The 12,922-nt window shown below is 47.9% G+C and overlaps 1 protein-coding gene across 1 annotated transcript in view; it reads right to left on the reverse strand.

Annotated features, from left to right (window-relative positions):
- LOC134966635 (arylacetamide deacetylase-like 4) overlaps positions 1-4,963 on the reverse strand; it is a 36,268-nt gene extending 31,305 nt beyond the window's left edge. Inside the window, exon 1 of the mRNA XM_063943529.1 lies at positions 4,694-4,963. Coding sequence (XP_063799599.1) covers positions 4,694-4,870 — 177 coding nt within the window. The 5' untranslated portion in view covers positions 4,871-4,963. The remainder of the gene's footprint in view (positions 1-4,693) is intronic.
- Positions 4,964-12,922: the final 7,959 nt, after the last annotated feature.

The raw sequence follows: 12,922 nt of genomic DNA on the forward strand, positions 1-12,922 counted from the left end.
GCCGGAAAGCTGGCATAGTGAGGGTCTTACAAGGGATCTGTTACTACTGGAACTTTTTCCCATTATGGTAGCCCTGGAAGTTTGGGGAGACCGGTTGGCTAATCGCAGCATAGTGTTTAGATGCGACAATCTGGGCGTAGTGCATGCGATTAATAACCAGAGGGCGAAATCGCTAGTGGTTCTGAGGGTGCTTGGGCACTTGCTTTTGACGTGCTTGCGTAGGAATCTATGGTTCCGGGCGCAGCATGTTCCCGGCTTGGAAAACGAAATCGCAGATGCATTGTCGCGGGGACAGTGGGAGAGGTTTTGGGTTTTGGCACCCGAGGCCGAAAAGCAGGGTTTTCATTGTCCTGATTATGTTTGGCAGGTGATCGGGCCGGATTGGAAGGTCTAGCGTTGCGGTCTGTAGCGCCAGCCACGCTCAAGGCGTACGGACAAGCATGGAGCGAATGGGAGGCGTTTGTTCAGAGTCGTCAACATCAAGGTAAGAGCAAGCATCGGCTGATGCTCTCTTTTATGTGGCAGCTCTACGTTTCTGGTAGGTCGCGAGCGGTGGTGGCCCGGTACTTGGCTGGCATCTCATTCTTCTGCAAGCTGCGCGGCGTCCCGGATGTAACGAAAAGTGAGGTTTTACGGAAGGCTATGAAAGGGTGGGCGCGAGTTGCGCCGACACCGCCGGATAGGAGGCGGCCCATCGATGCGGCTTTGTTGCCGGCCGTCATCGAGGAGGTGGGGCGAGTAGCGTCGTCCACGTTTGAGGCGCTTTTGTTCCGTTTAGCCTTCTCTATGGCTTACCACGGGGCTTTTCGAGTTTCTGAGTTGGTAGCGCCTTCCAAGAAGTCGGAATCGCGCATGCTGGTCGGAGACGTGGTAGTGGGTGAGAGGTCCTTGCTGTGCAAATTACGGCGATCCAAGACGGATCAAGTGGGGAGAGGGCGCTGGGTTACGATGGTTCCAGCGCTAGAAGTAAGCGTTTGCCCAGTGGGTCTGGCAATGCAATATCTGGGAGTACGACCCGCTAAGGAGGGGTCATGGTTATTGCACTATGACGGGCTGCCAGTCACAAAATACCAGTTCCGGTGGATGCTGGGTCGCTGTCTGAGGGGCTTGGGCCTCTCGCCTGCTGCTTTCGGTACCCATTCCTTTCGGATAGGCGCGGCGACGTCGGCAGCTGCGGCGGGTTTCTCCAGAACTGAGATCCAGGCGGTGGGGCGATGGAAGTCGTCCAGTTATAAGCGATATATTCGCCCTGTCCCTTGAGAGGGCGCCCGGCGCTGGGGGCGTTGTTGATTGCAATTCATTATGCTGTTTCAGTTCTGTGTTTTTATGAAGTTGTGCGTTGTTAATGTTTGTTCCCCCGTTTTGTTGTCCTACTCAGGGATTAGCTACTCGCCGTTGCCGGCATGAGTCGGCAGCGGGGGTCTGGAGTTATTTGCGATTTTTTGCCTGACTTGACGGACTGAATTCTAATCTATAATTCGGCTAATTAATTTGGTCTAATCAGAGTCCCTCAGCAGGTCTTTACGTTCACCTCCAGCTGAGTTATTACATGTGTTTCCCATTTTATACCCCCCCCCCCCCCCCTGTTTTTATTTCGTTTAATTTTATTTGATTTTCCCCCTTCGTGTCTTTAATTGCACTTCTAAATTGGCAACGAAACGTGGTGCAGTCGGCTAGGCCGTGACTGCTGCAATGGCGAGATCTAAAGTTTTTTCTTTTTGGCAGATCCTTCAGTATAAACATTAAATAAGCCTCTTAGTAATCAATTCTACCCCTCTTTTTCCCTTCAGGATGGTTCGAAGACTGTTTGCCCATTTGGGTGGTTGGCCACTCTTACATTTACTGGGCGGCCAGGTTTGTGGCCTCGGAAGGGTCTCAGGCATTGTTTGGAACTCAGGGTGTCAGATGGCTCGGCTGGCGAGGAATGATGTGGGGTGAGCTGAAGTGTAGGTTAGTGAGTCAGGCCAGAGAGCATGGAGTCCCTAGGGTTTTGGTTGTCCATCTAGGTGGCAACGACTTGGGGAAGAGGACATCCTTGGAGCTGCGGTGGGCCATGATACAGGATCTGGCAAGTGTGACCGCGCAATGGACCAATTGTGTGTTGGTTTTTTCCATGATGGTGCCGAGATTGTGTTGGAGGGGTGTGGCGGATGGTCGCCGGATTGATGAGGCCCGGAAAAAGGTGAACGGAGCTGTGGCAAAGTGGGTGCTGTCCCACGGTGGGAGGGTGGTTCGCCACCCGAGGATACGGTTCAGAGACAGCCACCTTTTCCGGCGCGATGGAGTACATCTATCCAATGAGGGGATGATGTTGTTTCTGGAGGATCTAGGTTTCGCTTTGCAGGAGTTAGGGTAGGTTCATGGTGGCGGTGCGAAAGACTTTGGGGATGAGTCTTTCGCTGTTGGCGGAAAAGAACGGCAGTTTCGTATGGTAGAGAAAACTGTAGTGTTTTACAGTTTGTTGTGGTTTAGGTGCACTCACCTCCATCGACTTATGGCCGCTTGACCACCCATCCGGGAAGGCAGCGGCAGGGCACCCAGGAGCGGTGGGTAGTCACTGTGGGGGTTGAGTTGTCACCTATTACCGGTTTATGGTAAGCTTTTAGTAAATTTATAGGATTTAGTTATTTAAGTTAATTTAGATTAAGGAGCCGTTCTTTTGGGCCGCCACCATATGCCAGCTGGAGCGGCATATTAAATTAATCTCTTTTATTACAGGTTTCCCAATGGTTAGGGACAAATAAATAGCTAGCAATTTTCTGCCAAATTCAAGTCTCAGTGTCGTTATTTCTGGTTATGTTATGAATGCTTTACTTTCAAAGAAAGGGGTCCACCAATTATCACTAAGATGTTTAGAAGAGAGTATTGACTGCATAGGAGAGGAAAGGGTTAAACATCAGGGGAGGGGTGGACCTAGCTGTAAGGAAAGTTCAGCCTTTAAGGGGGAGGGCTTGATATATATAGGGAAGGTGAAGCCATTTTAAGTCTCTTGGTGACTCGGTTTCCCACCCACCCGCCCTGGTAGTTGGAAATAGTGGCACGTGGTGCTGTGGCTCTAAGTTGTTGGCTGTTTTATCGTTGGCTATTTATTGGCGGAAAAGAACGGCAGTTTCGTATGGTAGAGAAAACTGTAGTGTTTTACAGTTTGTTGTGGTTTAGGTGCACTCACCTCCATCGACTTATGGCCGCTTGACCACCCATCCGGGAAGGCAGCGGCAGGGCACCCAGGAGCGGTGGGTAGTCACTGTGGGGGTTGAGTTGTCACCTATTACCGGTTTATGGTAAGCTTTTAGTAAATTTATAGGATTTAGTTATTTAAGTTAATTTAGATTAAGGAGCCGTTCTTTTGGGCCGCCACCATATGCCAGCTGGAGCGGCATATTAAATTAATCTCTTTTATTACAGGTTTCCCAATGGTTAGGGACAAATAAATAGCTAGCAATTTTCTGCCAAATTCAAGTCTCAGTGTCGTTATTTCTGGTTATGTTATGAATGCTTTACTTTCAAAGAAAGGGGTCCACCAATTATCACTAAGATGTTTATGCAAATTCATTGCAGACTTGTTAGGAAGCCAAAAGGTTATAAACTCCTCAATACAAGTTTTTCTTGTTGGGTTTCTAGTGAAACCTGAATTCAGCACTGACTCACGTGAAATGGTATATTCTACAGATACTGGAATAAATCATCGCAGCTCAATGGACCTAATTCATGTTTGTAAGTAAAGCAAAAAAAGTAACTTTGTGCTTGGAACAAATTATGTTGCTATGCAGGAGGGAGCAAATACATTTAGATTTTTCTGTGCAGGGTAAATACTGGCTGCTTTTGCATGTAGCCCACAGATGTTGGATAGTTTTATTTTTACACAGCAAATTAAGATTTCAGTTTGAACACACGCCACGCAAATCTAGATCTCTCTGCACATGTTACATCTGCCCCATCTGCAGTGCAGCATGGTTTTGCCCATTTGCTTGCTTTTTTTTTGTTTTATTTACAAACATCAATCAGGCCCAATGTGCTTAGTGCACAACAAAAATGAAGTGTTTATAGGTCTGAGCCACATGTAGCTATGCGTGTGTTTATATTACTTTTTATATGCTCGTGTTATATTCTCTGGGCAATTGTCCATTTTTGGTAACAGAGAGCCCAGGAAATGGACACAGGAACCAATTCAGACCTGATCGTAGCAGCAAATTTGTTAGCAGTTGGGCCAAATAATGTGCACTGCAGGTGGGGCAGATATAACTTGTGCAGAGAGAGTAGATTTGGGTGGGTTATATTGTTTCTGTGCAGGGTAAATACTGGCTGCTTTATTTTTACACTGCAATTTCGATTTTAGTCTGAACACACCTCACCCAAATCTATCTCTCTCTGCACATGTTACATCTGCCCCACCTGCACTGCACATGGTTTTGCCCAACTGCTAACAAATTTGCTGCTGCGATCAACTCTGAATTACCCCCACTGTGCACAAGTTTACACGAAGAACCAAAACAAAATAATATTTGATACAACACGTGCACAAAGCAAACACTACAGTGTAACAAAGCCGATTACACAATCATTCTGGAGTTTTTATCTGGTATGCAACTTATGTCTCATTAGCTATTGTGTAACTACAAAACCCGGCATGCTGAGACTTGTAGTTCCACAACAGCTGCCGGCTGTATAAGTATGATTCAGAACATGTACTTACCACCATAGCTGTTCCAATGGAGATGCAGTGAATGGTCCGAAGCTTGCAGGGGTTGGCAATCCCTGCAGGAATGTCTGAATTTGCAAAATCAAAATAAATGATTCCGGCCACTAGCAGAAAAAACAGGGCAATAAAGATTGCCGCCATGATGACGAGTAGTGCCAGGGCTAGACCCATGTTCCCAGGTTCTCGGAGCTCAGCACAGACAGATCTGACTTTGAATTGACACTTAGACACTTCCTGCTGTGCTACTTACTCCTTCTGATGCATGTAAATGGGAGTCTGTAACAAGGAGTGGGCGTGGCAGCCAGTGCAGGTGGAGGGAGAGGCGTAGCTGCTGCATGTCACAGTAAGTCAGGCACTCTGGGAATGTAACAAGTGATAGTGGACAGGAATGAAATCCACTCTGGGGATTAGGGTATCCGGTCTCTAGGTCAACCACACTTAGGTCGACAGTCAGTAGCGGATCTTGACACGGGCAAGCAGGACTTTTGCCCGGGGCGCCGCCTTCCGGAGGGCGCAGGGCGCCATCCGGAGGGCGCCGCACCAGGGCAAGATCCGCTGCTGCTGTGTGCTGCCCGCTGCCCCCTGCTGCCGCTTGCCGCTGCCCCCCCCCCCGCTGCCGCTGCGAAGGGAAACTAGACGCGTACGCGTCTAGTTTCCCTTCGTGGAGAGGTCCTTTACTGTGCGGTGCGCGATGATGTCATCGCGCACCGCACAACAAAGGTCCTCTCCACGAAGGGAACTAGACGCTAGTTTCCCTTCGTGGAGAGGACCTTTGCTGTGCGGTGCGCGATGACGTCATCGCGCACCGCACATCATTTAAGTATGTACAGGGGGTGTAAATGGCCACACACCCTGTACGAAGCCACGCCCCCTATTGCCGCCCGGGGCGCACAGAGCCCCAGGACCGGCCCTGTCGACAGTCATTAGGCCGACATGGTCTTTAGGTAGACATGGTAACTAGGCTGACATGGAAAAAGATCGATGTGAGCTTTTCACTTTTTTTTTCTTTTAATTTTTTTGAACTTTTTCATACTTTCCGATCCACGTGAACTACGTTTGGGAATAGTAACCTGTGTCGAGCGCAGTGGTAGCAGAGCGAGGCACCTTGCCCGAAGCATGGCGAGCTAAGCGAGCCATGTGAGGGGACTCGGTGCACTAAGTGGCGTTCCCCGTCACTTTACGAAGAAAAGAATGCCAAATTTAAAAAAACCTCATGTCTGCCTTTTTCCGTGTCGACCTTGTTCAGGTCGATCTAATGACCGTGTAAACCTATTTCAGGTGTCGACCTAGTCACTGTCGACCAACAGTGGTCAACCTAATGACTGTCGACTTAAGTGTGGTCGACCCTATGATCCACTCCCGGGGATTAGACGCGTTGCTTCTCCAAAGTGCATTTTACCGTTTTCACCTCTTCGCAACTAATACCCCTTTCCCACCGCACAAATAACCCGGTATCGACCCAGCATATTGCCGGGTCGACATGGGTCGGCGTGCGGTGTGAAAGTGGCATAGCCTAAATCGCAGGTCGCCTGACCCGGCAATTGAACCCGGGAATAAAGCAGTGTTATATCCATGTTGAACACCGGGTCAGTGGCTGCGTAAACGGGCTCCCAGGTCGATGCGTTCCCGGGACCCATTTACTACAGCAGGGAGAGCCGGCGCGGAGATGATCTCATCTCCCAGCGCCGCCTCTGCCTCCGCCACCGGCTCCGCCCCCCGCTGCTATGGCAACCCGCCCGGCATATTGCCGGGTCGGGGAAGCATGCAGCAGCTGCCAGTGCCGGATCCCACCCGGGAAGGACCCGTTTCCAATTCCCGGGTGGGATCCGGCATTGGCGGTGTGAAAGGGGTATTACAGGCAAATGCTGTGGTTTGTTATTTTTGTAGGTTTTATTGGAATATTTGTATGACCCCCTTTGCAGAGTGTGATAATACGCAGCGCGGCTGTTCCAGAGAAGCACGCACTGCTGATGTCAGACTTCGTGGAGCCATTGATTTTGCTACTGCGAGCAAATGACAATCAACTATTTGTTCCCAAACACTGGAAAATGGACAAAACCAGTCGTTCATACAAATTGATTACATCTGTGATTTAAACCAATTTGTTTGAACATCAGGATTTGTCCATTTTCCAGTGTTTGGGAGCAAATGATCGGTTGTCATTTGCTCTGCTCCATTTCCAGATTTCCATCTCACTAAATCCAGCAATGTCTGCTGGAAACATTTCAACCCCCCACACAATTATATAGCAGTCAGATTATAATACATAAAATATACGCAGTGGCGTCACAAGGCACCCGGGTGTGACACCAAAATGTGGGCTCCTCCGCAGTGACAGGTCAGACAGAACCCAGCTCCTGTCATAGAAGAGGAGCCGACAGGGTTGGGAGTCCGTCTCCGGGGGCAGCCCAGTACAGCCCAGCATCTCCGGAGATTCTGGGCACGCCCCCGGAGTGACGATCCCCATGAGACCACACCTGTTTATTCACGACCATGTCCCCTTTTGGTCACAAATGCACCGGGATGCGCAGAGAGATCAAAGATGTGCACCGGGTGTCACCACACCTGGTGACGCCTCTGAACAGGGGTGTATCTACCCATTGGCCAGGATGGCACTCGCCAGGGGTGCCAGGCAAGGAGGGGGCGCCGCCTGGGAGTGCCATCTACGTCCAGGGGGTAGAATCCAGTAGTACTGTCAGACTTGGTGACTGTCTGTTAGTGCCGGCGCCAGTGTCAGGCGGCAGCGCACCGCACCTCACTTAATCAGGCTCAACATAAACTACAGCTCCCAGCATCCCCTGTTGCCGTGAGCTCCAGGAGCTGTAGTTTATTTTGAGTCTGATTGATCACTAGTGCAGTGCTGCGCCGCTGGACACCGGCGCCGGTAGTAACAGACAGTCACAAGGTACAATCCGGATTCTGTGGGAGAGAGCAGCCAGGTCGGTCAACAGGCGGGCCGGGAGCACTCCTCTCGAATGGAGGGGGTGGGCCGGAGGCGGTACGGGGGTGGAGCAATGGCGGGCGGGGGCGTGGTTACGGCACTGTCTCTTTTAAGCCATGCCCCCCGCTCTGTAATGCCGCGATCACCGGCATTACAATGCAGGGGGCGTGGCTATGATGACGCGATTCAGCAAGAATCGCGTCATCGTCTGCCCGGACCGCCCACTTTACACACAAAGTGGGCGGACGGGCAGGGGGGACCGCGTCAAATCGGGAGACTTGCCTGCTCTTCCGGGGGGCCGGGAGGGTCACCCGATTTTCGGGAGCCTCCCGGCCATTCCGGGAGAGTAGGCAAGTATGGTGTAACTATGTATATATGTATGTGACTGTACATATGTGTGTATGTATGTGTGTAACTATTTGTATATACTGCATGTGTGACTGTACTGTATATCATATGTACTGTATGTGTTTTGTGTGTGACAGTATGTATGTAAGTGAATAATAAAAATAATTGGCGTTGAGAATCCTCATTATTGAAACTGTGCTGGAATCCTTTGTCAATAACTATTCCTCTGCATCCCTTGGATTCCATTTTGGTATAGAGGATATTGGGTACGAAAGAATAATAAAGTGCACCGTGCAGAGGAATAGTTATTGACAAAGGATTCCAGCACAGTTTCAATAATGAGGATTCTCAACGCCTATTATTTAAAAAGAGCCTCCCTCCTCTGGAAATGAAACTGGATCCCAAAGACGCATTCCAGCAATTATTAAAACTTCGGAAAAAAGAGACTGATTTTTTATTACATGGAATTTCCCTGTCCGATTATCATAGGGATCATATGATCCCCAGAGGGTTCAGGGTTAAGAACATTCCCACGTTGGGACGCTATAATCCGGATTTCTGCGCCAAATGGGTGGGGATACTGAATAAATGCAGTATGGACCTCATACTCCTGGTGGTGGAAGAGGTGGGCCGAGAGTTGAAAGTCACACGAAAAAAGATTGAGAACTTTGAACGCATCAATTTACCAACCCTTCAGCAAGATCCCTCCCAAGACTGGATAGCCAAACTGCAGAACCAATGTGATACATACAGAAGAGAGCTCATCCGGTTCAAGCGTAATAAACAAGATATCGTTAGAACCGATTACGATGAAAATAAGGTCTACAAGTGGCTGGTGGGCGGTGAACCCTCTGCTGCAGGGCACCGAACACCTAGATTTAATCCAAGTTGGAGTAGACGAAGGGAAGGGCAACAATTGAGAAAAGTATCAACCACTAGTGATAGTGAATTTGCGGCAGGTGACTCTGAGGATTCCACCAAAACCACCAATGTCCCTTTAGAGCAAGATCAGGTGGCATCTACATCAAGCCACCCAAACAAACCCCCACTCGCCGGAGCGGCCAAAACAAGAGGCAACAGAAATCCCAAAAAAAGCAAGACGTAACTTTCAATCTTTCATCAAGGACTTTTAGTGACACAGAAATGGCAGTCCTCAACAAAGGTCTTTCTTTTATCCCTACGTATACACACGACAAATTTACATGGAATTATGAATTACATAGAATCTCTCGCAAATTGCGGCTCCAGGAATATTAATACCAAAACAAACCACCTGAACCAACACCGGATGTTTTCACTGATTTTTTACATCGAAGATCTACCTCTTCCTTCGATTCCCCCTCCACAAACGCGTCTATAAAGACCTTCACACGACTCTTTGACGCGTCAGTTGATAAATATTCAAATGCACCCCAAGTAATACATCACAATATGTCGAGAGCAGAGAAGGCGGCGCTGAAAGATCTCAGTAGCTACACAGATGTAGTTTTCCGCTCAGCCGACAAGGGTGGGGGGATTGTGATTTTAAACTTATCAGACTACATCCAGGAGATAGACAACCAACTGGCTGACGTCAACACTTACAAGAGATTGGATGCAGATCCCACTAGTAAATATAAGACGGAACTAGATGGAGTATTACAGAGAGCCAAAGAAGCTGGTCATATTTCTAACAAGCTCCTGCAGGCACTTACCCAGAAATTCCCGGTGGTACCCATTCTATTCACTACTCCCAAGATCCATAAAAACCTTGTCAACCCTCCCGGACGCCCTATAATCTCTGCTAGAGGTTCCTTATATCAACCAGTTTCCCAGTTTTTAGACTCCATTTTGCTGCCATTGGTGAACAGACAACCAACGTTCATCAAAGATACGTCCGATTTTTTGCTGGCCCTCAATAACATACCAGCAATTCCTTCAGGCACTTTACTATGTGTAATGGAAGTTTGTAATCTATACACAAGCATCCCCCATGCAGAGGGATTGGCGGCAATGGAGGCATTTTTGGTACAAGAGAATGTAGGATGCATTGATCATCCGTTATTTCTGCAATTACTGGAACTTATTCTACGGAGGAACTACTTCTTATTTAATGGAGATTTCTTTGAGCAACAGTCCAGATGCGCGATGGGAAGCCCGGTAGCCCCGTCATACGCGAACATTTTTATGTTCCAGGAGGAGAGGAGATTCTTCTTTGATCAAAACGAGGTATCAGAGCATATACTCCTGTACACTAGATTTATCAACGACATCTTCATGCTATGGACAGGTGGGTTACCAAAGTTCATACAAGTGATGGACTACATCAATGCATCCAACTCACCAATTAAATTCACTTATTCCTGCGATGAGAAATCTGCTAACTATCTTGATGTGCAGATTCTTTGTATAGACCAAGAAATCTCGACGAAAGTTTACGCTAAACCGACGGACAGAAACAACCTGTTGAGGTCCAACAGCCATCATCCCAAATTACTGATTAGAGGCCTCCCGAGATCTCAAATGTTGAGAACAGCCAGAATATGCAGCGACCGGTCCACCTTAAGTGATCAATTAGACCTGGTAATCAATCGATTTGCCCAGAGAGGGTACGACATGGTTTTGTTGAAACAACAGAAAGCGGAGGTGATGACGATGGAGAGGCGATCCTTATTGACCCCAAAAGCAAAAACTACCAACCAACAGATTCTCCCATGGAAAACTGAATACATCACGTCTAGTCCTGTGATTCAACGAGCTGTAAGGGCCTTGGGCCCATAGTAACCACTGACGACAATCTGAAGAGCCTTGGCTCTAAGAGACCAATGCCTTGTTTCACCAGGGGACGAAACATAAAAGACAGCATAGTCCATGCGGACATTACGGTATTCAACCGGACCACCCCACAGACTTTCCTCACTAAAGCGCCTGGGTGCTACAGATGTTTAGGATGCACCACGTGATCATACATGCTAATGGGTTCCACGTTTAAATTTCCCCGTTCGGACCAAGTCGGTCGCATTAGGCACGTATTAACCTGTACCTCTCAGTTCATCATTTATCTAATAATGTGCCCCTGTGACAAGGGGTATGTGGGCAAGACCACCAGAACTGTTAGAGAGCGGATGGCTCTGCACAGATCAGCCATCAATCAAGCACTTACAGGTAAAAAAACGGAACAGCCGGTCGCCAGACACTTCGTAGAGGCGAAACATCCGCTGAGCTCCCTCAGACATATCATCATAGACCACATACCAGAGTCCATCCGTGGTGGGGACAGGGTAGCGAAACTCCTCAAATTAGAAGCGAGATGGATTTTTAGACTCAATACGATCAATCCAGCTGGACTCAACGAGAAGATCTCTTGGAATTCTCTTCATTAGACAATTGAGCGTCATGCCCAATAGTTTGGACTTTTGTTGAACATATATCTGGGACTAACTACCACCCTTGTTTTCTTGTCTTTTCCCCCCCTAACACATCCTCCCTTTTGCCCTCCTCCCATTCACCCTCTTTCAACCAGTCTTCCCTTGCAATTCATCCCAATATTATATGATCGTTATCTTTAAAGTACAGTGATTTGCTAACTGACTATAAGTAATGATCCCTACCAGCTTGCCTTATGCATTCACGTGAGCTACTATGTTCATCTAAACCTCTGGTGGCTATACGACAACTATATCCTGTATCCTTAATGAGCCTATATGTACACCTGATATTATTATTCCATCACGGTATTGTGCATGTGGTCTATTTGCATTTTTATTTTTGGTGACGTTATCGCTGCCCTCATTCACACACTGTGGGAGTCTTTGCCATTAGACTATATATTTCTGAATTGATTGTTCTTTCCTCTGGATCCATATTATTTTAGCCTTTTTCTGGTATAGTGATTATACACATTCGGTGACACTTTGCACTGCTTGTTTTTGTTTCTATCTTGACAGCCACGGCCAGCGCGATTGGAAGCGCCGGCTGCTACCATAGCAACACAACGCAACAACGCGTGACGTCACACGCAGCAGACCCCGGAAGTCCAGGGCGCGCGGCGGTGACGGAGTGGCCGGGCACGTCTCTCCTTACTTGGACGGCGGGTCTCTTCACGGTACTTAAGGTAAGATTTTCACACTGCACAGCACATACACCTTGAAGGGGCTACGCGCCCCAAAACGTCGGTTTGAGCTGTATCTTTTGATGCTGTAAATACACGATACTTGATTTTTCAAAGTCCTGGAGTGCCGCTGTCTTTGTTCATTGCTATACAAATTGCTCCTGCGGAAAGCACCTGGGCCGTTCTCCCTCTAAGACAGAGTGGCGGACTACACAACTACATGGTATAGATAGATAGATAGATATATATATATATATATCTATCTATCTATCTATCTAATTTTTTTTTATGTATTATAATTTGACTGCTATATAATTGGGATCTATCTATATATCTGTACATCATTACTTTGCGTGGTTCCGGTATGAATGGTCGACCATGTTATGGTCGACAATCATTAGGTCGACTACTATTAGTCGACATGGACGACACATGAAAGGTCGACATGAGTTTTTTAACCTTTTTTGGTGTCGTTTTTTGCGTAAAGTGACTGGGAACCCCAATTAGTGCACCGCGTCCCCTCGCATGGCTCGCTTCGCTCGCCATGCTTCGGGCATGGTGCCTTCGCTCCACTACCGCTTTGCTCGGCACAGATTACCGTTCCAATCGTAGTCCACGTGGATCGTAAAGTATGGAAAAGTTCCCCAAAAGAAAAAAAAGTTAAACTCATGTCGACCTTTTCATGTGTCGACAATTTTCACGTGTCGACCATGTGTCCATGTCGACCATGTCAATGTTGACCAATAGTGGTCGACCTAATGACTGTCGACCATAACATGGTCGACCATGTGAACGGATACCACTTTGCGTTATGTGAGATTACGCGTGTGTTCAGAACAATAGT

Source organism: Pseudophryne corroboree, chromosome 10, assembly GCF_028390025.1.
Source record: "Pseudophryne corroboree isolate aPseCor3 chromosome 10, aPseCor3.hap2, whole genome shotgun sequence".
Lineage (NCBI taxonomy): Eukaryota > Metazoa > Chordata > Amphibia > Anura > Myobatrachidae > Pseudophryne > Pseudophryne corroboree.